The sequence below is a fragment of the Nesoenas mayeri genome, assembly GCF_963082525.1.
Source record: "Nesoenas mayeri genome assembly, chromosome: 1".
Lineage (NCBI taxonomy): Eukaryota > Metazoa > Chordata > Aves > Columbiformes > Columbidae > Nesoenas > Nesoenas mayeri.
In genome coordinates this window covers 59,785,426-59,812,870 of record NC_137541.1, presented here as the reverse complement: position 1 = coordinate 59,812,870, position 27,445 = coordinate 59,785,426, and the positions used below count along the sequence as shown (strand labels likewise).

Here is a 27,445-nt window from a genome sequence, read left to right as displayed (position 1 = left end):
GGCGGTAAGATGGCGGCGGCCGCCGCTGGGCTGAACTGGAGGCGGGTGTCTTCCTTCACGGGGCCGGTGCCGCGCTCTCGCCACGGGCACCGGGCGGTCGCCATCCGCGAGCTGGTCATCATCTTCGGGGGCGGCAACGAGGGCATCGCCGACGAGCTGCACGTCTACAACACGGGTGCGCGGGGCGGCGGGCAGGGAGCGGGCGGGGCCGGGGCTGTGAGGCGGCGGGGAGAGGGAAGCGGCCGGGCTGGCATGGCCGTGGCCGCCGCTGCCACCGGCCTCCTCACAGCGGGGGAGCGATCGCGCCCCCAGGCTCCTGCCCCACCCCGGGCTGGCCGCGGGGCTTCGGCTGAGGCGGGGCCGGAGGGCGGGCTGTCCCCGGGCTGTAAAGCGGCCTGGAGCCGGAGTGGGGGGGCGGGAAATACCCCTGGGCGAGGGTTCCTCCCGGGGTTGTGGCGTGTCCTGGCTGATGTTTTGGGGTTAATGCTGCTTTCCGGGAAAAAAGGGACCTCGAAAATCTTCATGTGCGTTCCCAGCCCCTCGTCCCGTGGTGCAGAGGCTCCCCGGGCTGGCTTAGCCCCTTCGAGTGCCCGGATCCCCCTTCTTCCCTCTGCTGGCAGCTCCCCAGAGCCGAGCGTGCTGAAATGCTAATAGAAATCTTGGGTAGAGAAGTGAACATGTTGGCATTGGGAGCTTTTCCAAGCAGGAAGCTGCCCAAGACCGATTTTATTTGTGAGAGAGCAGCTGCCTAAATAGTTTCTGTACGGGGTGCTGTGTGGGGCTGGAAAAATTATGTGTAATTTCAGATCTCGGACTGAGATGGGAGTGCAAAGTGACCGATCTGTGCTTTGCAGTCAGCCAGTGTTGTCTGCTTCTGCAATGTAGCAAAAGCATCAAAGTCAGAGCATGTTAACCAGCCTTTTCACTTGCCAACTTTTAAGAATAATTGAAAAATTATTCTTATTAGCGCCCCCCCCCGAGGAAAAAAAAAAAAAAAAAGAAAATATAATGGTATTTTTGCCAGTGTTTTTTAGATAAAATCTGGAAGCACAAGCGTGTTTTGGAGGTAGTTCATAAAGAGTAAAATGTTTACTGTTAGAATTCTTCCAGGCAGATTTTTTCCATGGGAGCTTAAAGATCTGCTATACTCAATCACATTTTTTTGGGGAAAAGAAAAATCTCTTAACCCTTCTGTTTTGATGAGTAACCTAAAGAAAGCTTTTACATCGTACAGTTACACTGTGTTTTGGAACAGAGGTTCTGATGAGCAGCTTTTGAGTGAGTCTTAATGTCACTTTTTTACTTTTTTTTGCCTCTTCTTTCTGCTAAAGGTGTTTCCCCTTTGTGGCAGTGACAAAAAGGATCATGACTCAGTTGTTCCAGTTCCCAGATGAGTGTTTGGCCCAAACTGATGGTTTTTTCTGGAGGAGTAAGATGCAGGATTGTGACTTGGGCCGCCTGAGTTGTAATGTCATTAATTGCTCTTGCTACAAGTATGGTGACTTCTGAGGAGCTGGCACAGATCTTAATCCCCTGCAGCAACATTCACTGGAAGCTTCTAATTTCACACTGTTCCTCTTCGTGCTCATGAAAAAAAATCTTAGGAAGAATAAGACAATATTTCCTGTAATTCTTTCATTCCAGAACAGTTTGAACACCAGTATGCTGCTGCCGGATCAGGCAGTCTCGGTTGCTCTCTTTCGCCTGTGTGCCTCTCCTCTCCCATGTGTCAGTGAAGTGCTCTGTAGACATTAACATTGATCCCAGAACAGTGTAATTAGTTTTTCAATAGGCCTGTTAAGTCCAGGCACACTGCCATGCTCCTGAAGCTCTAATTATTCTGATTCTAGGGCTGGCTCCCTCTAAGTTAGTGTAGTTATCTCTTTTGTGTGAAACCGCACTTATATTCCTTGTTAGCCCCTTTTTTTGGCAAATCTATTAAATTGTGTGTGACCCTTGGTAACGACTTACAGTGACCTCATGCTCATTCATATATTGAGTAACACTGGTTTGATACAGGAGTTTGCTTTTCTTTTTAATAAAAGAAGTTTTAATTCAATTAAAACCTAGCATTAAACAAACACATAAAAGGTGATTCTTTAGAAAGCAGAGGTATTTAGAAATAAACTTTCCTTCTCAGTGTTGAAATGTTTTTTTTTCTTTCTTTTTCCTAAATAGCTACAAATCAGTGGTTCCTTCCTGCTGTAAGGGGAGATATTCCTCCAGGCTGTGCAGCACATGGATTTGTTTGTGATGGTACCAGGATACTAGTTTTTGGAGGAATGGTTGAATATGGAAGATACAGTAATGATTTATATGAATTACAGGTAGGAAATGTACAAAGATGTTTCAGTTTTGAGGAGCACTTGATTTTTTATGAATAAACATTTTATATTACCAAGTGCAGAGGAAAGTTAGACGAGCTTTGCTCTGCTCCAGGAAGAACAACCTCTTTAAATAAATTGTGAAGATGGAGAAAATGTAAACAGCTGTGAAGAAGAAACTTCCATCTAGACTAAATAACGTATAAGATATTTACTGTTTTATGCAGGTTATCTCTTACATGTCCTTTTCAATGTATATCCTAAGAAAAGCCCAGCATTCCCTTAAAAATAATTCAGAAAATGTAAGTGTTAATATTATCTGAATTCTATTGACGATGAATGACTATAGATGAAGATATTTCTGAATATATTCTTTCCTGTCTTTAAGGCAAGTCGGTGGCTCTGGAAAAAAGTAAAACCTCAAGCTCCTTCCACTGGATCACCACCTTGCCCTCGACTTGGTCACAGCTTTTCTTTGTATGGTAACAAGTGCTATTTATTTGGTGGCCTGGCAAATGAAAGTGAGGATTCAAATAATAACGTTCCAAGGTATGCTGATTTGGTTTGAATTCTGTATGTTTAAAAATAAATTACTAGATACAACAACTTTGAAGAGGAACATTCTAGGGAGGCTGCCCAGTGTACCAAGTACTCACATTTGGAATTTTTGTGCAATGGATGGGTTACATGCAGAAAAGCTTAAATATTTCTTCTGCTAATCCCACAATATGTAACACTGACTGACAGCTCTGACTCTTTCGGAGGGAAACTTGAGTAGACTTTGGTATTTTTTCTGTTATTTTGGGTGATGTTTTCAAGAATGGCTTGTTTTTCAGAATTAATTAAATTAGCAAAGTCTTACGAGTCATCAAGGAATGCACAATGGAAGTTTCCTCCATAATTCTGTGGAAAACAGATATGAATTGGTCTGGAAATTTTTTAAAGTAACAGCCGAAGTTGTCTTTATTATTGGCAAACAGTGCTATAATGCTGAAGTTTTATATCCACATTCACCTGCAGTTCAGAGCAGCTCCACTCAGCTATGAACTGGTAATTTTAAACCCAGTAAACAAGAGGTATCTGGTGTGAATGCCAAGATTCAAAGACCGTTATCTAAAAATAACTTGCTGATAGATTCAACAACAAATGACTAATTGTCTGTTGGCCAGCCTGAAGACATCAGAAAAGAAAGAGCTGCTTTTCATCTTTGCCTTAGAGTTGCAGAAATCTCTAATGTTCCACGTCATCATGAATTTCTCAGAACTTTGCAGTTTATTCCAACTTTGTCCATATGTAGTAGTTTCTGCTAAGAATGTTGTTTACCAATGTTGAATGTTTCTTTCATGTAATAATGTATCGGGTATGATAGGAAAGCATGTTTCCTTAGAGGCAACAAGTTAATAATAGTTCATTATTTGTTTTAAATACATTTATGTTTGGTACTGTCCACAATATCTTCAGATGTTTTGGGATTTAAAAATGCTACACTCTTCAAGGACTGGAGTCTGTAATACTTGGAAGCAGTCAGGGTTCAATGCTCACTTTTAATCTTGCTTGTAAGCAAATTTTTCATACTTCGTCAATAATACCCTAGATATTTAAATGATTTCTATGAACTGGAGCTGCAACACGGTTCTGGCGTTGTCGGCTGGAGTATTCCTGTGACCAAAGGTGTCTTGCCGTCTCCCCGAGAATCTCACACAGCCATCGTGTACTGCAGAAAAGATGTGGGAAGTCCAAAGATGTATATTTTTGGAGGGATGTGTGGCTGTCGGCTTAATGATCTCTGGGAACTTGACATAGGTGAGTTGATCTGCCAGTAGCAGTCAGTGCAGGGTCATTACTGGCTAAGAGGAAAAATGATAGTGTATAGTGATTAATGGCATCATGTGGTGCCAATAGTTTTGGGACTTACAGTGTTAACCTTTTGTAATTTTTGGAATGAAATAGCTACAGTATAGTTTGCTTATATTATCCTCACTGATTTTGGCTACACTGCGAGATTGTTTCCTTAGAGTGCTCTAAAGATTGTCACTATGATAACCAAGTTGAATAACGTTAATGAAACCATAATATATCTTTTTGATAAACTGATAAACAATTAGTTTGTCAGTATTTCCTGTGAATTTTTAAAGAAGGTTTGAATGCTCATTATTGTGCCTTCTATCTTGAAGTGCGCATCTTAAAAAGATGACATCTTGTTATGTTGAATGTTGGAGGTATGTTCCCTCCTAAATTCCAGGTAGTAAAGTATACAGTAACAAGTGTTTTGAGGGTTTTTATTCTTTTCTTTTTAGAAACAATGACCTGGTCAAGACCAGAAACTAAAGGGACAGTACCACTTCCTCGCAGTCTCCATACGGCCAATGTAATAGGAAACAAGTATGTCTGTTGTTAAAAGCTCAACTCTAGAAAGGTACACCTAGTAGGAGAATGATGATGCTTATCCACTACTGCTCAGTATAAACCGTCAGCCCTGTACAGTACTTTTCAGGTTCTATTATCCTACGTCAGTGGAAATGAAAAAGTATCCTTGTTAATTTAAGGGTATCAAACTGTCAGTGTTTCCATCCAGCAGGACAGTGCCAAACCCACAAGCTTCTTAATGCACCTTTGTGTGTTCTGGGGCGGTCTCAGCTGGACCTAATCTGGCTCTGGCCGGAGACAGCTTGAACGCCTCTGAGTCTGTGACATGATGAACTCGTGAAGCAAACAAGCTGCTCAAAGAGTAGAACTAGTTCTAGGCAAAACCTTTCCACATTTTTGTGGTCCAGTTTTTCTGTAGTCTATTCCTCATTGCTTTCTTTCTTGCTAATATGGTTTGTTTTGGCAGCTAACATTGTTTAAGTGGACATTTAAACACAGGTTTTGGTCAATTTTATATCAGTTTACAAGCTGGCATGAGGAAGAAGAGGCAAGTGGGGAGAGAACTGTGAAAGCTTTGTATCTTATGATCCAGCAGCTTAGCTTTTTATTATTTGCTTAAAATGCTATTAATTTATAGCCTGCATTATGCTTTTAAATTTTGATATCTCACTTAGATACCAGTCTTCTAATTTTAGAATGGTTTATCGAGAGGTCTGCAGTAAAGGCTTATAGAAATTTTGTGTAAACGTGTGATTTATGGGGAGTACTAGCAGTTTGGTGGTTTATAAAAAGATAAAAGTACTAACATGTTTCTGGGAAGTTCTTTGAGGAGTTTGGGTTTTTGTTGGTTGTTTTTTTAAATCCGTTAACTTACTCAAAAATTTCAGAAGGTAGATATCTGCAACAATACTTTCCAAAGAGTAGACACAAAAAAAATCTGCTGTAAACTAGACCTGTAAAGCACTGGAAGATTTCTGTTTTGTCCTAGTTTGAGAGAGCACATGCAGCAGATCTGGATGTTAATTGGCTTTTCTTTTTCCCTCTTCCCTCTTTTCCTATATTTCAGAATGTATGTTTTTGGTGGATGGGTTCCACAGTCAGCAGGAGGTGAAATTTCTGCTCATGATGGTGAATGGAAATGTACCGGTTCATTTTCTTATCTTAATTTGGGTTAGTGTTTCTGCCTTTCTGGGAGTGGGCATTTTGAATTAATACTTTCTTAACAGATTAGAATGAACATTTTTAAGACCCCAAGAAAAGTTTTAGGACACACAGTTGCAATGCTAGCTGACTGAAGAAGATACCAGTTTTTTACATCTTTCTTAAGAAATTATTTTAAAATTATTATTTTTCTTGGAACATTCAGGAGGTTTGCTGATGCAAATCTTTGTTAATACAACTTTAAATACTAAGTAATATAGATATTCCTTCTTCATTTATAGAAGAACACAAGAGACAGATCCAGAAATGAGTTTTTTCTAAATGTGACAGTACTTTCCATGAATGCTCACCTTCTGAACTTGTATTTGCTTGAGAGAAACAACCAGAGGTCAGAAAATTCATCCTGTATTAATTTATCATATCTTGCAAACTAATTGGAAAGTGACCTTCTCTTTGCAGTATTGTAAATTTAAATGCAATTGTCTGTAAAAACAGAAGTGATTTATTTTCATTTTCTCTGAGCAGTTATGTGTGTTAACATCTGTATTGCTTGTTTTGGAAAACATCTAGAAACTAAATTTTTTGAGTTTCATTTACTAGATACCACAGAATGGATAGGTCTGATCTCAGATTGCCAGGAGGACAAAAGTAACTTGTTACCAGGGCCAAGAGCAGGACACTGTGCTGTAGCAGTTGGCACTCGTCTCTATATCTGGAGTGGTAGAGATGGTTACAGAAAAGCGTGGAACAATCAAGTTTGCTGCAAAGATCTTTGGTACCTTGATACTGGTGAGTCAGAAATAAATAAGAGACTTATATTGTGTTCCATACTTTATTAACAAATGGGAAGCTGGCATTGATTATCAGAACATATAAAGCTGTAGCAAACTCAAAGATTATTTAAATTTTAAAGTTTATTTAAATAAACCACGCTTCACTGTTGACTGTTTGAAGGCTACAGCTCTAACTTAAACTGAAAAAAAAAATAGCAAAGCTTGTTTAAAGCCTCTGGAAGAACTTTGTGACTAGATTCTGCATTGCATGCCAGAGTCAGTATACACAAAGTGCTAACAGGGGTTTTACCTAAACTCAAGGTTCCTGGCCTCTCTTTTAGTGATCTTTTCTGCCGCTACTTACTCTTTTTTACCAAACCCCTCATTCTCTTGGGATCATTGCTGCTGCTGCTGCTGCTTCCTCATCTCTTGGACTGCAAAAAGATACTGTCAAATCTGAGAGAGGACCAAATTGTTTCTGGGGCACTAATCACTCATTAGTAGCTGGCTGATGGCAGGACACTGAGATGGTATTGGAAGAGAGGGAACTAGAACAGTACTTCTGAGCGGGGGTTGGTAACTACTCAAGTGGAAGTGTAAGAATGGTTACTGGAGACTGTGGTGGGGGTTGTTTTGTTTTTTCTTTCCTCAGGAAGATCAGAAGATGACACAGAGTAGCAGGGGAGGGATGTGCTTGAGAGTGCAGCCTAGTCAGGCATCAAGGCAAGTGAGAGGAGCATGTCATTGGCACTGAATCATGCTTAGGCTTCAGCCTCTGCAGAAGTTTGAAGGAAAGCTCACTTTAGCTACAGAGAGCAAGCAGAAAGGAAGCACAATCTTCTGTGAATCCTCTCCAGGAATACGTAAAGCTTTAGGAGACAAAGAGCTGCGTGCAGCCTTTTAGGAAGGGATGAGGATCTCTTACCTCGGTAGTCTCTGTAATGATGTATATACAACCCGAAGACTTACTCGCAGCAGAAGAGCCATTAAAAAACAAAGCATCGAAACTTTAGCATTTGTGGACACTCTAGAATGGCACTTTATAATTCTCTGACTTGACTTGCCACCTTTGGTAACTGTTTCTTGTTGAATCTGGTATATGTTGTACATAATTGAAAAAGGACTACTGGTTTTGCTTGCATTATATAGATATTTCTTAAACTGGTAAAGGAGGGCAATTTCAAACTGTGTTTTATTGGTTTCTTGTAGAGAAGCCTCCAGCACCATCACAGGTACAGCTGATTAGAGCTACAACCAACTCTTTTCAAGTGAAATGGGATGAAGTACCTACGGTTGAAGGATATCTTCTTCAATTACATGCTGATTCACCAGTGCCATCAGTGGCTGGAATAGCTGGTACTGGGGTTCCTGAGACTTCAGTGCTGAGTTCACAAGGTAGTAGTCAGATCGTATTACACTAATGTTTGTGCAAACGTGAAGTAGAGGATTACATAAGTAATAACTAAGAGCTGGATTTTTAGAAAATTATTTTAAGAGAGAGAGACAGGCCCTGTGTCTTTGGTTATCTCCAAAATGCGTGCATCTAATGATGGAAAACTGAGCTGTAACTTGTCTCCATCAGTTTTGGCCAGCTGTCTCAATATGAAGATATTTGCACAGTGCGGGGCATGATTTCAGAAAGGAAACAGTGAGGGAGGGATTTTATCCAACTGTTTGGCCTCGCAGTTTCAGTTTTAGAACAAAGTCTTCCTTCAGGCAACTTAATGTCTTCCTCTTGCTTACTGGAATAGATTCCAACCAGCATAATATTAAGTTTCATGTAACTGATTGGAATTTGCTTTTCTTTACCTGAAAGGTGGCTCTTCTCTACATCCAAGTCCACAATCATTGCCTAGTGTCCCTTATCCAGAAATGAAGGTGGATCATCCCAGCCAAACAAATAATGTCATCCCTAATAACGTAAGTGTAAACTGAAAATGCTCAAGTGGCAGAGTAGTGTGGGAAGCGAGAAAACTGCCAAAACACTGTCTCAGTTTTGAAAGTCCCTGCATACTTTTTGAGCCTTAGAAAAACAAAACTAAACAAACAAAAAAAAAGACATCTGCTGAAGTAGTGATGTCTGTTGTCTTACATTCTTTTTACTTTTGTGATTGACAGACAGTCTTTAAAGTTCTCCCTGGTAATGCAGAAAGGGAACTGCAATTGTATTGACTTCCAGAATGCTAAGTGGAAGCCTGATACCAGTAGAAATACTACGAATCCTTAAAATGTTGGTGAAATTAATGTAGGAGGCAAAAAGGACAAGGCATATTCCTTCTTTGTTAGCACTTTTATCCTTGTCTGCTTAGTTCATAGGTTCCTACTACAGTATGAACCCGATTATTATCTATTCTGGTTGTGCAGTTGTACATGTTCCACTGTTCTGGCAATTTAAAAGAAAGAGGTTGGACACACTCTGGCTAAAGGGCCACATGCATTCTTGTGGAAAACACATGTAGAAGTACTATAAATTGTGCTAACAGTAGAAACACATTAGGTATGTGTCAGGAAAGCAAAGGTTGAAAACTCTAATTGTGATTTTTCTTATCCTCTTAAGTGCCCCTAATAGACTAAATTATGCATCAATGAACTTCCATGTAATAACACAAGAATGTCAACTCACTCTCAGGTAAAATTTAATATGTGTCAGGGACACTTCCAAGTCAGTGTAGAGTTTCAGTATTTGTTTTATAATGGCTAAGGTAACGTGGGTTGTGAGGCTGGTTTCTTGTTTTAATTTCAAGTGTTAGGGGGATTTGTTGGAGGATTTTGTTTGTTGTTTTTGAGCAAGCATTTTCGTGCTATGTTTGCAACTGAAATTTCTGAACTTTGCAGTTAAACATTAACAAATGTGTTGTTTTGGTTAGGTCCCAGTTTCCCTTACATCCAACTCAGTATTAAAAGTAGAAGGAAAAGAAAAGGTTGCAGCACCTGAAAACAAGATTACACAGGAGACTATGAAAAACCATGCAGATGCTACAGGATTCAAAGAATCAAATGCCCCTTCTCTTTTGCCCGTTTGTACTTCAAGTAAGATGACTATAGAATAAAAATTAATTTAAAAGTGAGAGTTAAAATTTACCTCATAAACATAAGATTATTTCTCTTTTGCAATTTTAAATTAGTTTAGATGCCTTCATAGTTTAATAAAAAAAACCTTGTGCTAGTTATTACTCTGTATTTTTAGAAGATTTCAGGAAAAATTGAATCTTAAGTTGTTTGAAGTGTCGCAAGGGACATGATATTCTCAATATATTTGTTATTAGGATGGCATATATGTCTCTTTAAATAGCCATTTTTAACATCAAAGAACAGACTGACAGGGCCAGATTCATTTTACAGCATTAAGGTGATAGTAACTCCAGGCTGTCATTGACACTACTTTTGTCTGTGAATAGTGAAAAACTATTAGCCAATGTAAAATTTTAGGCAATGTAGAGAGGAGCATGTTTCTCTCTGACTGTAAAGGAAACAAAATGACTGGGCACTGATTTCAGCATTTCACTGAAGTGCCTTAAGTTCAGTGTGGTGAATCCAGGCTCAATCACCTGAAATATTTGGTTTTGACTTTTATGTAATTTATTGGTTGTTGTATTTTCATGTTCTTCGCAGTGTAATTTAAGTGTCGTGGAAATTTTGGATCTTGGTGCTAAGTGAGAAGCAACTTCCATGGTCGTTAATCTGAAATTGATTGTTACAAATCTATGATGCTGATTTGTGTGGATACTTTTTCCAAATTCATGCTTTCATAATCAAATAGATGTAGAATAGCAAGCTTAAAACAAGTGAATTGCTGTTTTAATTTAACTGTTTACATATATCAGTTTATAACTGTGCAGACAGACTCCTGCTAAGTTGTATACGTAAATGAAGCATTAGCAATTAATAGCTCAGATTCGGGTTAGAATGGGTCTAAACTCTGGTTTTACGTGCAACTAAAGCCATTAGATCAAGTTGAGATTTGTTAGGTGTTACCCATATTGAATTCTGGTTGATATTTTCTTTTTTGAAGGTCCTCAGACTTCAGCTAATGTAGGTGAATTACATGACTTGGACAAACGAACTGTAAATCCCGATGCTTCTGTATCCAGTACTGTCTCCAGCACACAAACTATGGTAACCCAGCAGGCTGTTAAAACTGAATCATCAAGTACAAATGGGGCAGTTGTTAAAGATGAAACTTCACTAACAACATTCAATTCAAAATCTGAAGGTTTGAAATGTGTTTCACATACTGTATTTTGAGCCATATATATCTAAGGCCATCAGAGTTCTTCTAGTGTGGTGGGATTCCCATCTTGACTAGTACCTGGGATTGAGATAGGGCTTTGGGCTTTGAGGACCTTGGGCAGCCTGAATGATCTATGATTTAAACATCTTTTAAAATCAAGATGTTTCTTTTATACACTTGTAAATAATTTTGTTTCCTGTAAGTGGAAAGTCCTTTAAATCTTCATCTTTGCAAAAGCCCATTTTCTGAATAGCAGTGGCAGCCAGTTTTGGTGCCCATAGAGCATTTGCTTTCATTCAGTGACTGTCTGTTTATTTAGTCAGCCAAAGACTAGGAATAGTAACCTTAGATGGTTTTGATTTTAAACAATTGACCTCTGTAACAAATGTGGCCAGTTCGTGTGACTGGCTCACCACTAGTCAAATGTGGTGACCTCTTCAGAGTCTGCTTGAAATATCCAAAATAAGCAGCAACACAGAAACTAAACATACTGGTAGTTTTTGAAGTTTTATTTTTCATTAATATCAACAGGCTGTCCTTACTATTGTTTTGAATGTGAACTAAAGAACTGTTATTCTTTTATTGACGCTGTGTGAGTAGTGTTATTTTTATCAAAAAGTATTGTATTTTAAAAGCAAAAACCAGAAACACAAGTACAGAATACTAATATTCCCTTGTGTTGCTTATGCGCTTTATCTTTTTTTTTTAAAGATTCCATTTTAAATTTAATAAATGTTCTTTTTCCTGTCTGTTAGGATTGTTTAAAGATTAACTGCTCATGTTCAGACTGTACTGATGTCAGAAACAATATATTTAAATTAAGATTTCATGCTTAGACTACTCATACAGCGTCATCAGGATGTGTCTCAATCTGGTATTTAGATTATCTGTTCACAGATTATTTCATATGGATTTCATAGTTCTGTCATTTTTTTAGATTTTCTGAGTCCTGCCTTCTGTTTGTATTATCCGCAGCAGCCTGCAATGCCAGGCTCTTACAGTTGCTCAGTGAATATGACGCAAGCCAAAATTAGTTGTTCATGTTATAAATAGAACTGCATGCAAAAGAAGTCTGAGGCACACTTTTGCAACAAATACTTGTAAATGGCTGTTGAGGTCAACTTTCATACTCTGTGTTAAATTTTTCATGTCACTTAAGCTTTTTAAATATAGCTTTTTGTTTCTAGCTGCTGAAGCTGCTTATATCGTGCCTTCGACAAGGGTCAATACTGGACAGACAAATGATTCACACTCCTCAGTAAGTCTGAAAAAGTATAATCAAATTGCTGTATTTATTGTTCTATTGATTAGTTGCATAGCCCTTCTGTTTTCCTTTAATTATATCTCTGAAAGAACAGCCATGTATATTTAGGGCTTGATATGAATAATAGAAGGGTAAACATTTCTGTTGTAAAACTAATTGCATTGTGTGGGTTTGATTTGAGTCTAAGCAACAGTTGTGTAGTTGGGAGGAAATCCAAGTATGTGTTTCAGCTGTTGAATCGTTTTTATCAGCTGGCACAGTGAAATGGTCTCTCTGCTGCATGATATGGAAATGTAAAATGTTTTTGTGTATGCACAACTGAATTTAAAATGAAGTAGGTATTAGATCAGACTAGTGTTAGCTGCTAGTCTACAGGTTTGAAACGTAACTAAACTGATATCTTGATGTTTTTCCCTAGAGGAGATGGGGACTGGCTATGCAAGCTGTAAATACTGCCTGAAAAAGTAAATGCTTCCTATTTCACCTGCTTACAACTTAATACACAAACCCAAGGTGCCACTGTTGCCACCAAAAGAGAGGAGCTAAGGATGGGAAGAAGCTACTAAAGGGTTGGGGTGCTTTCTTTGCCAAGAGCAGCTGCCACTCCTGCACATTTTCCATGCCAGCAGGACCACAGCCTGTCTGTGGTGGGCACGCTGGTCTTGCAAGCGCCCTTCTGGTGCCTGCAGACGAGCACGAAAGATGGTTTGTCTTTCTGGGTCAGTCAGAGACAGTTCCCATACCCTCCACCACCACCACCCTATGCCACAGCAGAGCCCCGTTCTCAGCTGCAAGCGAGTTCAGCCACCACTTGAAAGAGAGAATGTTTGGGGCTGAGGTGTAACTGAGTTCCAGGCAGAGCTACCCATGTTGGACCACGTTGTGGAACTTCTTGACCTCTGAGGGAAGTTAACTCACAGCTACATGCTGCTCCAGACACCTAGTTCTACATCTTTTAACTTCTTCCCCACCTTGTTTAAACTAAAATGTCAGAGGTGACATCCCAACTTTTTTTTTTTTTAAATGATGGCCTCTATCTAACTCAATGTATAAGAAACAGTTGGTTTTGAACAGTATTTTAATGATAAATCATTTGACATACAAGAAAGTAACACTGGTATAAAAGGGGGCATCTGTTAAATATACTAGAGTCTTAACATTTCTTTTCCATTATGGTGAAGTATGGGTAGTCAATATAACATGTTCTTCAAATACTAGAAAACTCTACAAAGACAGATGGCACCAGGGAAAACAAGAGACCGGCAGTGGTATGATGTTGGAATTTTTAAGAACAACAGCGCTGTGGTGAGCCAGTTCTACTTGCTGCCAGAGGAAACGTTGAGCAATTCTAACAAGGTAGCTGCTAATTCTTCTCTGACATAACTTGCACATATTTTGGAATCTGTTGCTCATATGGTTGACAACAAAATGTGGGATGTTCTGATACTGCAGCAGGATCTGGTCCTTAGAGAAGTTTTGTATTTTGCCCACCTTTTTCTACTATTTCCCGAAACAGATTTTCTTCTCTTGTTTTTGTATCCTAATATGGAACATCTTATTTTCCTATTGCTAATTCTTTCCATATTTCTAGCTTTAGGAAAGAATATTAAACTTAGTGAGCTTTCAAACCAGTAAAAATTCTTAAAAACCCCACAACTTATATTATGTTATTTCAGTACAGCATTGAAATGTTTAAATCAAAGTTTCTTCTCTCTTTCCAGAATCTTTTTATACAAATTGTTAAAGGTACTAACAAGACATAGGCTAGGATGCTTAAAGAAGAGTAGATGTGGAACTGTAGTGGGGTTTGTATTAGATTTCTCTAACTTAATGTTGTTGCACATGTAAATTTATGTATGAAAATGCTATACATGAGAAACTTGCAAAAATATTGCAGCTTTGGTGAAAGTGTAAATTAATGATGTCCTAGCGAACTAGAAACAAAAAGGATGGGTATATATTTTATTGAGACAGAAACAAAAGAACAGAATGCTTCCTTTGAAAGCAATCCACATTAAATATTGTGCATCTTAATTTTAAAGAGCATAGTACAGTGTTTGCATTGACTGTTATTTCTTATACATTATTTAGGAGGAAAATAGTTCCATTGGAAGTTTCAAGGATGCATTGATGCATATTTTAAACTTGGAAGTACAGTAGCACACAATGTTTCAGAAACCCATTTGTTACTAACTTACAGTGCTTTTCTTTAAAAATATTTTGATGACCTGTGCATCAAATTGCAACTACAAGAATAACTGGTTTTGAAATAAAAATACATTTTAGGACAGAAGAGTATGCTGATTAAATCATAAGCTATGCAGTTGGAAATGCTGCTTGGCTTTCGCTTTCCCAAGTAAAAATAACCGAGAAGTGCAGTTCAATTTAAATGATTGAAAAATTGAGCTTTTTTGTTTTTAGATAGAGGTGTAGTCTCGTATCTTAGATCAGCTGTTTTGAGGGAAGCTGGAGTCTCAGCCAGAACCATTTTGTAAATCCTGATTTAAGTACAAAAGTATTAGATTTTCAGTTTCAGTTAAATTTATTAATCTCAGTTTATCACTACCCACTTTCTGTTTTTTTTAGGCTAATTGTGTTTTAAGTATTTTAAAAATTAACACAAATGTTGCTTTATTTTCAGATGGAAAATGCAAATGTACCAGACTACAGACTACTTAAGAAACAGGATCTTTTTCCAGGAACAGTGTACAGGTTCAGAGTTGCTGCAATTAATGGCTGTGGGGTTGGGCCTTTCAGTAAAATCAGTGAATTCAAGACTTGCATTCCAGGTTTTCCTGGAGCTCCTTCAACGGTCAAAATCACCAAGGTGAGAAATATAGGTAGTTCTGGTTCTCACGTATAAAATTCTGGTCACAAGATCAATCTCAGAACTCTTTGGTTTTAGCTGGTTTGTTGTTGTTTTTCTTCCAAGTTAGAATTGTCATATAAAATAGTGTCAAATGCTCACTTGGTTTACCCTGCTCATGATAGAATTTTAGAAATAGAAAATAGAATAGAATAGAAATTTGCTATAAAGAATAATTTTAAGACTTAATGATCATGTTACTAGATACACATCTTACTCAATCATCTGATAGTTTTCCTGTTATTTTCTCTTTGTGCATTCTTAAATTTACAGGGGTTTCCCATGCTTGTTAAAGTCAGAAGGCACGTCCTTGCCTCCAAAGAGTGATGGTATTAAGTTAGAATTTTCAGATTATTTTAGAGGGTTGCTTTTGTATTTTATATGTAGATGTATAGATATATATTTGAGTATCTAATCGTTACCTACATACTATCACATTTTCTCCTTTTTCTTCAGAGTGTAGACTGTATTCATCTATCTTGGGAGCCACCTGCTTCACCCTCTGGAAATATTTTAGAATATTCTGCCTACTTAGCAATCCGTTCCACGCAGTTACAGGAAAATCCAAGTCAGCTTGTGTTTATGAGAATATACTGTGGTCTTAAAACATCGTGTATAGTGACTGCTGCCCAGCTTTCGAATGCTCACGTTGATTACACTTCCCGACCTGCCATCGTGTTCAGAATTTCTGCAAAGAATGAGAGAGGATACGGACCAGCCACGCAAGTTCGGTGGCTTCAAGGTAAAGTCAGTGTCAGATGCAGCATTTAAATGGGCTGTAGCTGTGGCAGAAAAAATGGTGTATTGTGTCTGTAGAACCATCGCTTTTCTCAGCAGTGTGTGTGAGGTTCTTGCAATGTTTTGTACCTTCTAGAGGTTGTAAGAAAATATAGTTGTTGAATTTGGCATAACATTTTAAAAAACTTCACAAGCAATGACAAATAAGTACTGAAATCCTAGTTATTGAGTCTTACCCAGTCCCTGAAATACTAAAAGCCTAGCAAGCTTCTGATTTCCCTGTGCATCACCACAGCCCAAAGGTTTTTCAATCTAATAAGAAGTAATCTTGTTACATGCATGGGTGTAATCAGGTTTTTTTCTTTAATCTTTTCCCCTCCTTATTGGAAACATTTTTCATAAGGTGACGTAAGGTGTGTTTTTGTGGTGCATATTCGCTTTCAAGTCTTTATTACAGCCAGAAGGGGTTTTGTCATCTTGTCCCAGTGCTTGAAGTTGTGTGGGTTCATGATGAGTTGGGGCTGGGAATGGATCCACTGAAAAATCAGTCTTTAGCCTGATCAGTTCTGGCTCACCTTTTAAGTAAGCCAGTCGGAGGCTCGAAAACAGTTGTTTTTGTGCATTCTTCTCTCGTCCCACTCCTTCCCTTTGCGGCTCAGCTTTGTGCTGGTTGGGAGCTGGTGTTGCTCCATGTGAGGTCCTGTGAGCCGGGGGAAGGTTGGGAAAGGCAGAGCGAGGGGAGTATGCCCTCCCCCTCGGGGAGCCCAGGACTGTCATATTGGGGGAGTTGACCTCTCTGTTTGGGAGTGTGACCCACAGGCTGTGGTTGAAAGCGAACTGCTGAATACACCACTGCTTGTTGTTTAGCGTGTGTTTTCCTAAGGTGAAGAGCAGCTTCCCTAACATTTAGTATTCCATGCTGTTTTAACTCTTTAATCAGCAAGGGGTTTGACCGTGATCAGTATCCCAGAACTGTGAAACAGTTGTTGTTTGAAAGTGTTTGACCATGTACACCATGTCAAACTACAAAACGTTTAACCATGTCTCCTTCTTTTTGCAGATATGAAAACATCAAGCTCAAAGTAGAAACAACATAATCAATCTCAAGTTTCGAATGTAGTGTTTAATGTAACTCTTGTACTATTTGTAAATGCTACGAATATTTTATTTTTACATTGTTTTTATCTTAAAAGTATATAACCTTTTTTACGTTTGAAACATCAGCACTATACAGCCTTGCTCAGGTAAGAGTACCATATAGAAACTATATTGAAGATGGAGGGGTAGAGGACCATACTCTACCCAGTAGCTCTTTTTGGTAGTGATAGTTAGCATGTAAAAAATGCACAGTTTCAAATTAAACATAAATAAATACAAAACTGGCACATGCAGTAGTATTGGAGGTGGAGTCCCCATGATTGCTACAGATCTTACATAGGTAATTCATAAGATTTGGTATATATATGAGCAAATTCTCTTTCGTTTCAGTTCCTTAAACCACATTCTTCATTGGGATGCCTGAGTACAAGGCAAAGATTTCCAGTTATTATATAGTAACTTAAAATGTATAAATATTTTAATATATACTTTTTTGTAAAGAAATGATTTTTCTACTATTTGTAACAAATATGGTAATCTTGAAAGATATCCCTGAAGATTTAAAAGGAAAAAGATAAACTTAGTCATTTTCTCTTATTACAAAAAATGTCAATTCATTGTAAATGCACTACTAATACTTAGAATTATCTTTTTGTAGTTGTACAAATCTTAAACTTGTAAATACCAATGTTTACAAGAGACCTTTCTGGTCTTGTATGAAAACTTCCATGAGATTCATTCTCTTTTTTTTGTTTTTAAATCCATATGCTTTGCTTTTAGCATATGCTTGCTTTTTGCACTAATAATAACTTACCTCATTCCTGTGTTTGTAATCACTTGTGTTGCTTCCATGATGTTTCTGTAAAACTTCAATCTGAAAATTTTAACCAAAGTTTAGAATACATGGTAAGCAATTTTGCACATATTATATGGCAACTTTCAACATATTTATTCCAGTTAATCTTCTTACGTGCTTGTTTGCTTTACCAGTATATTCTACCAATCAATTTCAGTATTTCCCTTTTACTATGCATCATTCTACATTAACTAGCTGGCTGATAAATTCAACAAGCATTACTTCTAGGAATAGGTTGAACCATTCCTATGCTAAAAGAAAAAAAGGTAAACATTTTAAATGCTATTTATGTACCTATATATAAACCTATGTTTACCAAAGTGTAGAGGAAAATGGCTGAGTTAGACAAGGTCACTAGGTGAATAGATTGAGGCACTTAAATAAGATTTTAAAATAAAATCTAAATTATTTGCTGTGCAATGAAGTTTATACTTTGCACTTTAATTTTGCCCCGAATGCCAAAAGACTACATCAAGGTAGAATTTCTTGCCTCTGCCAGTTAAATTTGTCTTAAGAGGGTTTGTAAATATATAAACTAAAATAAATGATGTGCCTGGTTTGGTGGGAGCAGTATCACTAAAGTAATAGAGGTTTAACAGCTCAAGTATCCCAGAGCAGATTTAATAGCCAAGTTTTAGCTACCCTGAAAATCAGGGTTGTAATGGAAGTGCTGATACAGCCTTAATTATCACAACACAGCACATGCTTTAATAGCATATAAAAAGTGCTGGGGACCATAAATTGTTAGAATAGTGTTAATTGTGGCGCAGGAGTAATACGTGTGGGTTTACTCCAGAGAAAAATCTTCTGTTTATGACAATGACCGATATCCCAGATTCACTTTAAACATTGTTTATAGTATGAATGTATAGGACTTTTCCTGACTTAACCGGCTTTAAAATATTTGTGTTTTAATGGTCCATTTCATCAGGTATGATCTCACTACCAATACTGTCTGATAACTCAAATACCATACACATGAGCTGTTAACTAGAAGAATAGAACTTGGTTTTTCTTATTAGTACTGTGAAAGAAGCCTTTAGAGAAAACACTTGTGGCTTTGATTTTGTTGGTTGATAGCTGTGATTGTAGAGTTGTTATTTAAGAATAAAATCTGTTGGGTATGTCTGGGTGGAGTTTTTTTGCACTTGGTTTCACATGCTTTGCACAATTTCTTTTTCAGTAGGTATGTCACAACTACCAAAGGGTAAAACTGTGGCGTTTTCAATGAAAGTATAATTTCCTTGTAAGTGTGCTTTCTTCAGCTGACTTGACATAAGATGTCACTTTCTCTTCTTTGTCCAAGTTGGGTGATGTTGAATAGTGATCATACGCAAATTTTCAGTTCCTCACAGTTTTACTTTTAAATGAAATTGTGGTACGCGCTGTAAAATACACTTTGTGGTCTGTTTTTAGAACTGTATTTATAACGTCTAAAACCCACCTGTTTGCCTATCAACTAGATATCAGACAAATACTGATTTTTTTAGTTTAAAATTTGTTTGGAAGACTGCCGACTTCGGCCCTTAGAGAATCTGTGTTATCCATTTGTTTTGTATATTGCTAAAGGACATGTAACAGAAGCTGAAATCTCTCCAAGGACAGTATCCTTATTGTAGAAATGTCTGGATTTACTACACTCCTTAGGGCAGTTGTGACTGTGTAAGTATAGGACAGTTGTGCCAATTACGGCAGCCACTGCTACAGCTTCACCTTAAGAATGTTCTTGTGAAAGTGGAAATGAAGTGAACAATAACCTACACTTTGTGTTTTCCAAGTAATTATAGCAATATCCTTTGAATGTAGTTTGGAGTAGAGCACATGATCATGCCATAAACTCTGAAGATATAAGTATTACTGTTGTTATCTGATATTTCAAGATAGCGCATTTTGACGTGAACTTAGTCTTACAGCCTGTTACTTAATGACCTCTACAAGGAAACTGACATTTTGTACAATTCCAGTTGATCAGTCTTATTTCGAAGCATTGTTTGTTCTTTGTAATAAAGTGGTTGTCCTATCTAAATGCATTGTAAACACACAAGTGTATGTCTGCTTTCTCAAAGGTGTACGTGCACAAACTTCAGATTTCTGCCCTTCTTTAGAAAAGGGGACAATACAGAGAGAGTATATTTGTCCTAAGTGGGGAGGGGGTTTAATGATAAGCATTGTAATACTGAGTATTACGCTTTCATAAAAATTATCTCCCAAGTTAATTCTTGGCTGCCTCGTGGGGTTTTTTTTCCTTAGTTGAGGTTCCCCAGTTTCCCCACCCCGCCTCCCCCTGCGGTTGCTGTGCTCTCACCATCACTCAGCGCCCTCCCTTCCGTGCCTGTTGGCCCCGCAGCTGGCCACAGCCTCTGAAACAGAGTTTTGAGATGATTTCACCTGTCTATACCAGCGGTTACATTGCTGCTGTTCAAAATGAGTGACGAGGAGTTTGGTATTGCTTTGTTTCAGAGAGATGGGAAATACGTGAGCACTTACGCTCCTCAGAAGGCATCTAATAAGGGCATCTCTATGAATCATGAGCATGTACAACTCTGCTCAAAATGTCACAGTCTTAGGGCAAGTTGCTACATTTTTATGGCAGGTGACTATGGAGAGCTCCTAGGGAAATGTTTCTAGATGCAGGGAGGAGTGAGTGAACTGAAAGGTCTAGGGGATTGTTTCTAGACCTCTTTAAGAGACTTTGTTTAGGAACTGCTAAAAGCTGTCTGTTCCAAACTGATTCCTTCCTTGTGTTCCTAGCTCTTAGAGTAAGTGTTATCTTATTTTCAATTATTTGTAGTCTTTACATTAGCGGAAAACCTAAACAATTAGTGAAGAATTCTCTCATCTTGTTTTTTCCTTTCTGTTAATAAGATTCTCAGAGGAGGAGTTATTTTTTCACTTTAAAGCAGACTTGAATTTGCTGTATGAATTTACCTTAAAAACAACTCCGCATTTTTTTTTCTCCTTTATTAGCTGGTCCCTGGTGTATTTTTACAACTTTTTCTAGCGAGCTAAAGGCCAGGGTTGGTTGGTTGGGTTTTTTTCTCTGTGGCTTCCAGGTCTGATACTGAAGCAGTTCCAGGTTACCAGGGCAGGGGTGGAGAGCACTGACCAGTGGCATTGTCTTACCAGTTGATGTGTTCCTCCTCCAGCTAGTGACTGTGGAACCTTCATTTTGGTGGTGTTTTCCATTGAGGAGATCTCTTTCATTAGAATGTCTAGAAGTTAGTTGAAAGTAGCGGGAAGATGAGCTCAAAATAGATCCTCTGGCTCCATGAATGAGTTTTTAGGATACTGCTTCCTGCAGAGAGGAATTCCCTGCCGGGTGCTGTGGGGCAGGTGGGGGTTGGCTGGATCCCAGTTTGAATGAACCATGTCAGGTCTCAGCCAGAGGATTTCTCTCTTGCAGCTGTGGAGCCCCACTGCGGCCTTACGCGGGCCTGGTTTGGGAAATAGCTGCTACAATACAAATCACGAACCAAACCCAGATGTGTCGCCTGGCCTGAGGACAAGCAATACAGCAGGGTCTGAGTGGCTGAATCCTTCTGTCTTCCCCAAACCAAGGGTGGTGGTGGCTGAACCCACCTGGAAACAGGCTTTGGCCAGCGTCCGCACCCAGCCTGGCACTGGGAAGCCCCATCTGTGAACAACGCAGCTGCCTGGGGCTGCGGGGCTTAGTGCTGGAGACACAGCCCTCTGCTGCTTCTCCTTCGCTTTCCTGGCCCTCACCTCCCCCGGTCAAGCACAAAAGCCACTGTTTGGCCATGCCCCATCCCTGCAAACATCCAAGGCCAGGCTGGATGGGGCTCTGAGCAACCTGATCTAGGTGAAGACATCCCTGCTTGTTGCAGGGAGTTGGACTAGTTGACCTTTGAAGGTCCCTTCCAGCCCAAACTGTTCTATGGTTCTCTTCTGCTGGTGTCAGTAGTGGGAATTGCTGTGTGGAGTAGAATGGATAATGGGAGACTCATGCCCGGGAGGCTGGAGGCAGCAGGATGCGGAGGTGTTGTAGGCACCCAGTTTAATTTCAGACTACATGAGATGGTATAAATTTGCTTGACTGGGCTCATCAGTTCAGCAAAGAGGCAGAAGCAGTGGAGGAAAAGAAAGGGAAGGTCTGGGCTGCCTGGGAGGAGAGGGGGAAGGAAGAGGAGGGCTGGGATGGGGAGGAAGGCCCAAGAGATCTCTCTGAGCTATTGTGCCTGTTTGTCTAACTCTGTCCATATGTGCCTAACTATAGATCATGAAAACTTGGCATCTAAAAAGGTGGTAAGTGGCTCCTCGCTCTGTTCCCGAAATCCTTCAAAAGCCTGAAGTACCTCACTTGTTGAACTTAGAGCCCTGCCAATAACAAAACCAAAAAAATCTACCAAATTTGGGCTGGGTTTGGTTTGCTGTCATTGTTTTATTGAGGGTGTTCTTGCCTCTTGCAAGCATCTGCTTTTAATATATGACATTATTGCTAAGTTGGTACAGCAGCTCCTTAAAATGAAAATTAAGACTCGAATACGGTATCTTCAAAGAGAAAAAGAGACTAAGCATTTCAGTGTGTACCAAATGGTGAGCAGTGTTCAGAGAGTTATTTCTGTATCTGATGAGATTATAAAATACTGTTATCCACACATGGAAGTTATCAATATACAATTCTTTCCAAGTGCTTCTTAAAAGAGGCACGCTGGGTATGTGCCATCTTAGGAGGTTCAAAACCACCAGTTCCTTGCTTTTGTACTCATCCCCCCTATTTTTTTTTGCATTCTCTCATTTAAATGTTTTTGTTTAGTTTTGGTTGGGTTTTTTTGTTTGTTGGTTTGATGATTGTTGTTGCCAGGGAATCAACTGTCTTTTAGGATAACCAACCTTCTCTTACATGCAGTGCTGATGATAACTCTCCTTTAACAAAAAGTTATTAGGTACAAGTAGTAGCTTCTGGCTTTGACCAGCATTAGGGAATACCCCAGATTTTTCTTTTTAGCAGCAGCTTTGTAATTATTTCTTCATTGTACTTTGCCTGTGTAGGGAGGAGACCTTTATGTGTTGACTTTCTATGCTGCATGCTCCCGAAGAAAAATATTTGGGGCCTGGGAGCAACTCCCTAAAATAACTGTCTTGAAGAAAAGTCTTGAAATTTCGATCTAACAGCTTGAGGTTTCACATACTTATGTTACAGTTTTGGTATAAATGCAGACTATTTATGCAGTTATTATTCAAAAGTTAGTTACTGAAATCAGTTTGTTGGATTTGTGCTGCTGTTAGAAGGTTAGGAAGATGAAGTTGCTGTAGAAAGGCGCTGCTGAGCCATCTGAAAACAGCTTGGGAGCTGGCAAGCCAGACAACATGAAATTGCCAGTTATTGTCAATATTTCTTCTTCTGGTGGGTACAGAACTTGATCTCACGGCATCCACTCAGGAGACACTTTGGACGAGCTTGTAAAACGTGGCTGTCGCTGCTGGTTTTGAACAAGGGTAAGAGCAGACTCGTCCTCTGGCGCAGCACTCCCCGGGCCCCACAGCCTCCATCTTCCCATCCCCAAGTGACAGAGCCGTTTCCCCACAGCAGAAATGCTTTCCAGCTGGCTGGAGGGGAGATTTTGGATCCCTTACCTCCTCCCCCAGTGCTCAGCTGTTCCTCCAGGCAGCCGCCTGTTCTGCAGATTGCATCTCCCGCTGTGTTGCCTTATGCAGGGAACTTGGGCATCTGGGGGGGGGGTTGGATTTCATGGCTGCGGCCAAGGAGTCAGATGCTGCAGAAACAAACCTGTGTGTCCCTGAGTCCTGTGTCTGTGCTACGCTCTTCTCACCAGTGATGGGAGATAAGCTCTGATGGCATCAACTGTTTGTCTTCACACAGGCTGTGGAGAGGAGTTAAAATTGTGTATACTCGTCCCAATTTGCTGGTGCACAAATCGGGGACCAAGGTTTAGCTGCAGTTGTATTTCAAGTGACGCAGCATCTGTATCTGAACTGTGAGTCTCAGTTTGGCAGGTGAGGGTTGCTTTTATTTGCTGTCCCTGGTCCTGTGTCCTTTTGGGGGCGAGATACTCTCGTCATCACAGTTGTGTCATTTCAGGCAGATTCCCTGCCCTTACTTACTGATTCATTTTGTTGATTTTTTTTTTTTTTAAAAAAAGGTCATCTATAATTTTGCCTCCCTGGTTTCTGCCATGCTGAAGGCACACCTGAAGCAAAAAAATACATCTAAGAAATTAGTTTTCTGCTGTACGTGTCACCAGGCAAGCTACAAACAGTGACTAGGTTCATGCCCTACCCCTAGTTTGGGGAAAGCTGTGTACTGAGGCATGGCAGGGAACCTCTTTGAGATGGAAACAACCCTTTTTCCTTCTTTCACTGCGCACAGAGAAGACGCACAGTGACAACAGTTCAGGAGCAGCAGGAAAGCGCTTTAGTGACTGTGTCCCAATGGCAGGGGAGGAATCACGCTGCACCCAGTGATTTGATTGCCTGGAGAAGAAAAGGCTCCAGGGTGACCTTATTGTGGCCTTTTAGCACTTAAAAGGGGCCTATAAGATGGGGACAGACTCTTTAGCAGGGCCTATTGTGATAGAACAAGGGGTAATGGTTTTAAACTAAAGGAGGGGAGATTCAGGCCAGACATGAGGAAGAAATTTTTTACACTGAGGGTGGTGAAACCCTGTCCCAGGTTGCCCAGAGAGGTGGTAGATGCCCCATCCCTGGAGACATTCAAGGCCGGGCTGGATGGGGCTCTGAGCAACCTGATCTCGTTGAAGATGTCCCTGCTCATTGCAGGGGGTTGGACTGGATGACCTTTCAAGGTCCCTCCCAACCCAAACTGTTCTATGGTTCTACAGTTTCTGCAGAAAACTGGTCTGCACCCCTGAACAAGACCAAAAACCTGGGCTGATTCTGACCAGGAATAAATTGCTGCTAAAACTTGGTTTGCAGTGCACTGATTGTTGATATGCCTCCTGGGAGTGAGCACTGAGCCACTATTACTGTGGTTTGTTAGCCAGAAACCAAACCCCTTCAGGCAGCTCTGTCCTAAAAGTCAACTACAATCCCTGGTGCTGCACAGGCTGGGCCAGATGAAGTATCAGGCACACACGTTAGATTAGCAGCCTGAAGGATGCTCCTCTTCCCAGCAGATTTAAACCCTCAATAGTTTTCTTCCATGTAAAAGAAAATTAGGTGCTATTGCTCGTGATAAATTGATCCCCTGGACCAGCGTACCGCAATAAGGTATTCCAGGAAATTATCCTGGCAATTTGCCTGGAATATTTCCTAAACCAGCATAGCTGACTCCCACTGAGCTGCTGTGCGCTGCCTCTCCTCTCCCTGCCTCCACAGCCACACTTGGATGCTGCAATTTAATAAATGAGGTGCAGCTGGCACCCATTTGGAAACTATTGTGCAGAGGAGCAAACAGCCCTCACTCCCAAGAGCATTTGGCCTTGAATGTCAGCACAAGCTGAACGGACACTGAGCTTCCAGAGAGATTTCCATTAACTTTTTACATACTAAGGGTCAGAGGTGACATCACAGTCCATTATCATGCCAGTTTCACAAATCAATAGGTAAACCAATCAATAGTCAGTTGCTTAAGTGTATCTTTTTCAGCCTTTTAAAGGGTGGAAGTGTAAACGATTATGCCAGAGCAACATCTCTCATTTTCAAAGAAGAGAAACTAGCCTGCATTTTCAACTAGGTACATGTTTTAAACTGTAGTTTAGCCAAAAGGCATCCCTTCACCACTGTTTTTTTCATCAAACCAGTTTTACTGGGGAATGTAAGACTAACTGTTGTCCACATTATCAATATTTAACTTCTTCCTATAGGACTGCTTGGGCCCTATATAAAAGATAGCTCCCCATTGCATTATTCATCCTAGAATCTACATACCAGGTTTTCATTTATAAACTTAAGAAAATTCACTTCAAATTTAAGTGAAAACTTCCTTTCCTCTACTTTACTCAGTACAAATAAAAACTGGGGAAAAAAAAAGGTCTAGCCCGCACTGTTTGGAAATTCAGTGATTAAAAAGCAAGCTGTCTTATTACTGTGAATATAACTGAATCGACAAGTCTACATGACTTAACCAGAGTATTAATCACATTCAAAGCTCTGCAAAATGAAGAACTTTCTAGCTGTAAGCAAGACTGCTGCCAGCTCTTATCATGACAGCAAGGTGCTGGGGAAAACATGAGCCCTGGGCTCTCCCCTTTGCTCTCTGTGTTGCTTTGCACTGAGGAACCTCCTGTGCATCTGCAGTTGCCCATATGCTTCCCCTCCTGCTGAGGACAAGAGAGAAATCACCTGTATTTGCTTACAACACATTAACGAGCAACATCTTGAAATTCTGCGGTAGAGATCATCTACTAATCTGACATGATTCACAGTGTATCCACGGTGCAGTTCAAAGAAGATGGCTATTTAAAGTATAGCCCACCTAATTCATACAGATTTTTAGCTCCAGGCAGAGAAGCGTGGGTCAGTAGGTATTTAGGATGTCCCGCCTCATGCCAAGACTCCCTCTGTGTTCTGGCTACACCATCCAGCCACATATTTCAGTATTTAGTGGAGATCACAACAGAGGAATAAACAAAACAGTAAAGATGCATCCATACAGCAGCAAGACTGGTAAGGGCAGAGCCTCAGCTTCCGTTAAGCCTGTAATGAAAATGGGACATGGAAGAACACCATCTAAATGAGCTTTTCTCACAACTGCATGTTAACTGGAGATAACAGTGTTTGTATGCTTTTAAAGACACCAGAAGCATTCCATAAAGATCAGAAGGATCAAGTCACACAGAAATCCATTAAAAAAATTAATGTGGTAAAATTCGCTTGTGTCACGGAAACACACCTAAAAAATGTCACTGTGCTTGGAAAAAGATCTTTGATCAACCCTGCTGTTTCAAGCAACCCTTTTCCAAATTTTAGCACAGGCTGCCATACCTGTCTCAAGCTCAGTTTGGGATTATCTTAGTTCAAACAAAACATTCAGAAAACCAAAGAGGACGGTTTCGTAGAAGCAGATGGGATACAACAGGAATGGTCGCTCCTGGTTTGGGTCTAAGCTACTCTCAAACTTTGAATACTTACAAAAAGAAAAGTGAGAACATACATCAGTTGTTAAATTAAAAAGACACTCCACAGTGATTACGCTGCTACTATTTTCTCAGACCACATTTGTTCTACCAGCACTACAGTACCCTGCAAATTTTATTAGGTGAATAGCTTCAGAGAGACATAAAACCAAGTGTTGTACTGCTGGCTCTACGTGTGTATTTTCAGGAAGCGAATGAGCAAGTTGGTTGCAGTTTTGTCTCTGGACCTCAGGGGGCTGGAGGGGAGAATAAAAAAAGAAAACCAGTGCAATATCAGCTCCTTTCCACATGTGATGGTGTGTAAACCATAAACTCAAAACACTTAAACCTGAACTCACAGGAGTAGATGGCAGGCTGAAAAATGTAACTGGTTTCAAGCGAATATGAGGGACGACCTCAGCCCCCTTTCTGCACATCCAACTGCCAAATCTCTCCCAGCTTCTCCTTAGCTGTGATCACAGCTTTTTCCACCACAGATTTGGAAACATCAAGAACAGGGAATGAAGGGCTGAAATAAACGGAATACAAACAGAAGGGGCTCGTGTAGGGATTGTGTTATTCATTTGTCCATTTAATGAAAAATGCCATTTGTTCAGTCATAGCTGCTGAAGATTGACAGATTGCCACAAAACCCAGAACGTCCGCCCAAATTGCCACAAAATACACTGGATTGCCTCCAGAGGCTCTGCC

General features: G+C 39.9%; 1 protein-coding gene across 2 annotated transcripts; it reads left to right on the top strand.

The window, feature by feature from the left end:
• HCFC2 (host cell factor C2) lies at nucleotides 1-19,709 on the top strand (the record flags this gene model as incomplete). 2 transcript variants are annotated; one of them, XM_080354155.1, is made up of 16 exons in its annotated part: nucleotides 1-175; nucleotides 2,179-2,327; nucleotides 2,713-2,873; nucleotides 3,919-4,127; nucleotides 4,622-4,706; nucleotides 5,758-5,861; nucleotides 6,453-6,641; nucleotides 7,835-8,020; nucleotides 8,442-8,545; nucleotides 9,493-9,655; nucleotides 10,638-10,838; nucleotides 12,044-12,114; nucleotides 13,339-13,476; nucleotides 14,762-14,947; nucleotides 15,443-15,728; nucleotides 16,785-19,709. In XM_080354155.1, the coding sequence occupies exons 1-16, from the start codon at nucleotides 10-12 to the stop codon at nucleotides 16,808-16,810; spliced, it is 2,424 nt and encodes an 807-aa protein (XP_080210281.1). In that variant the 5' UTR covers nucleotides 1-9. The 2 variants fall into 2 exon arrangements, with proteins under 2 accessions (XP_080210281.1, XP_080210280.1); XM_080354154.1 differs by lacking the exon at nucleotides 16,785-19,709 and having other exon boundaries at nucleotides 15,443-15,757.
• Between the last annotated feature and the right edge of the window lie 7,736 nt (nucleotides 19,710-27,445).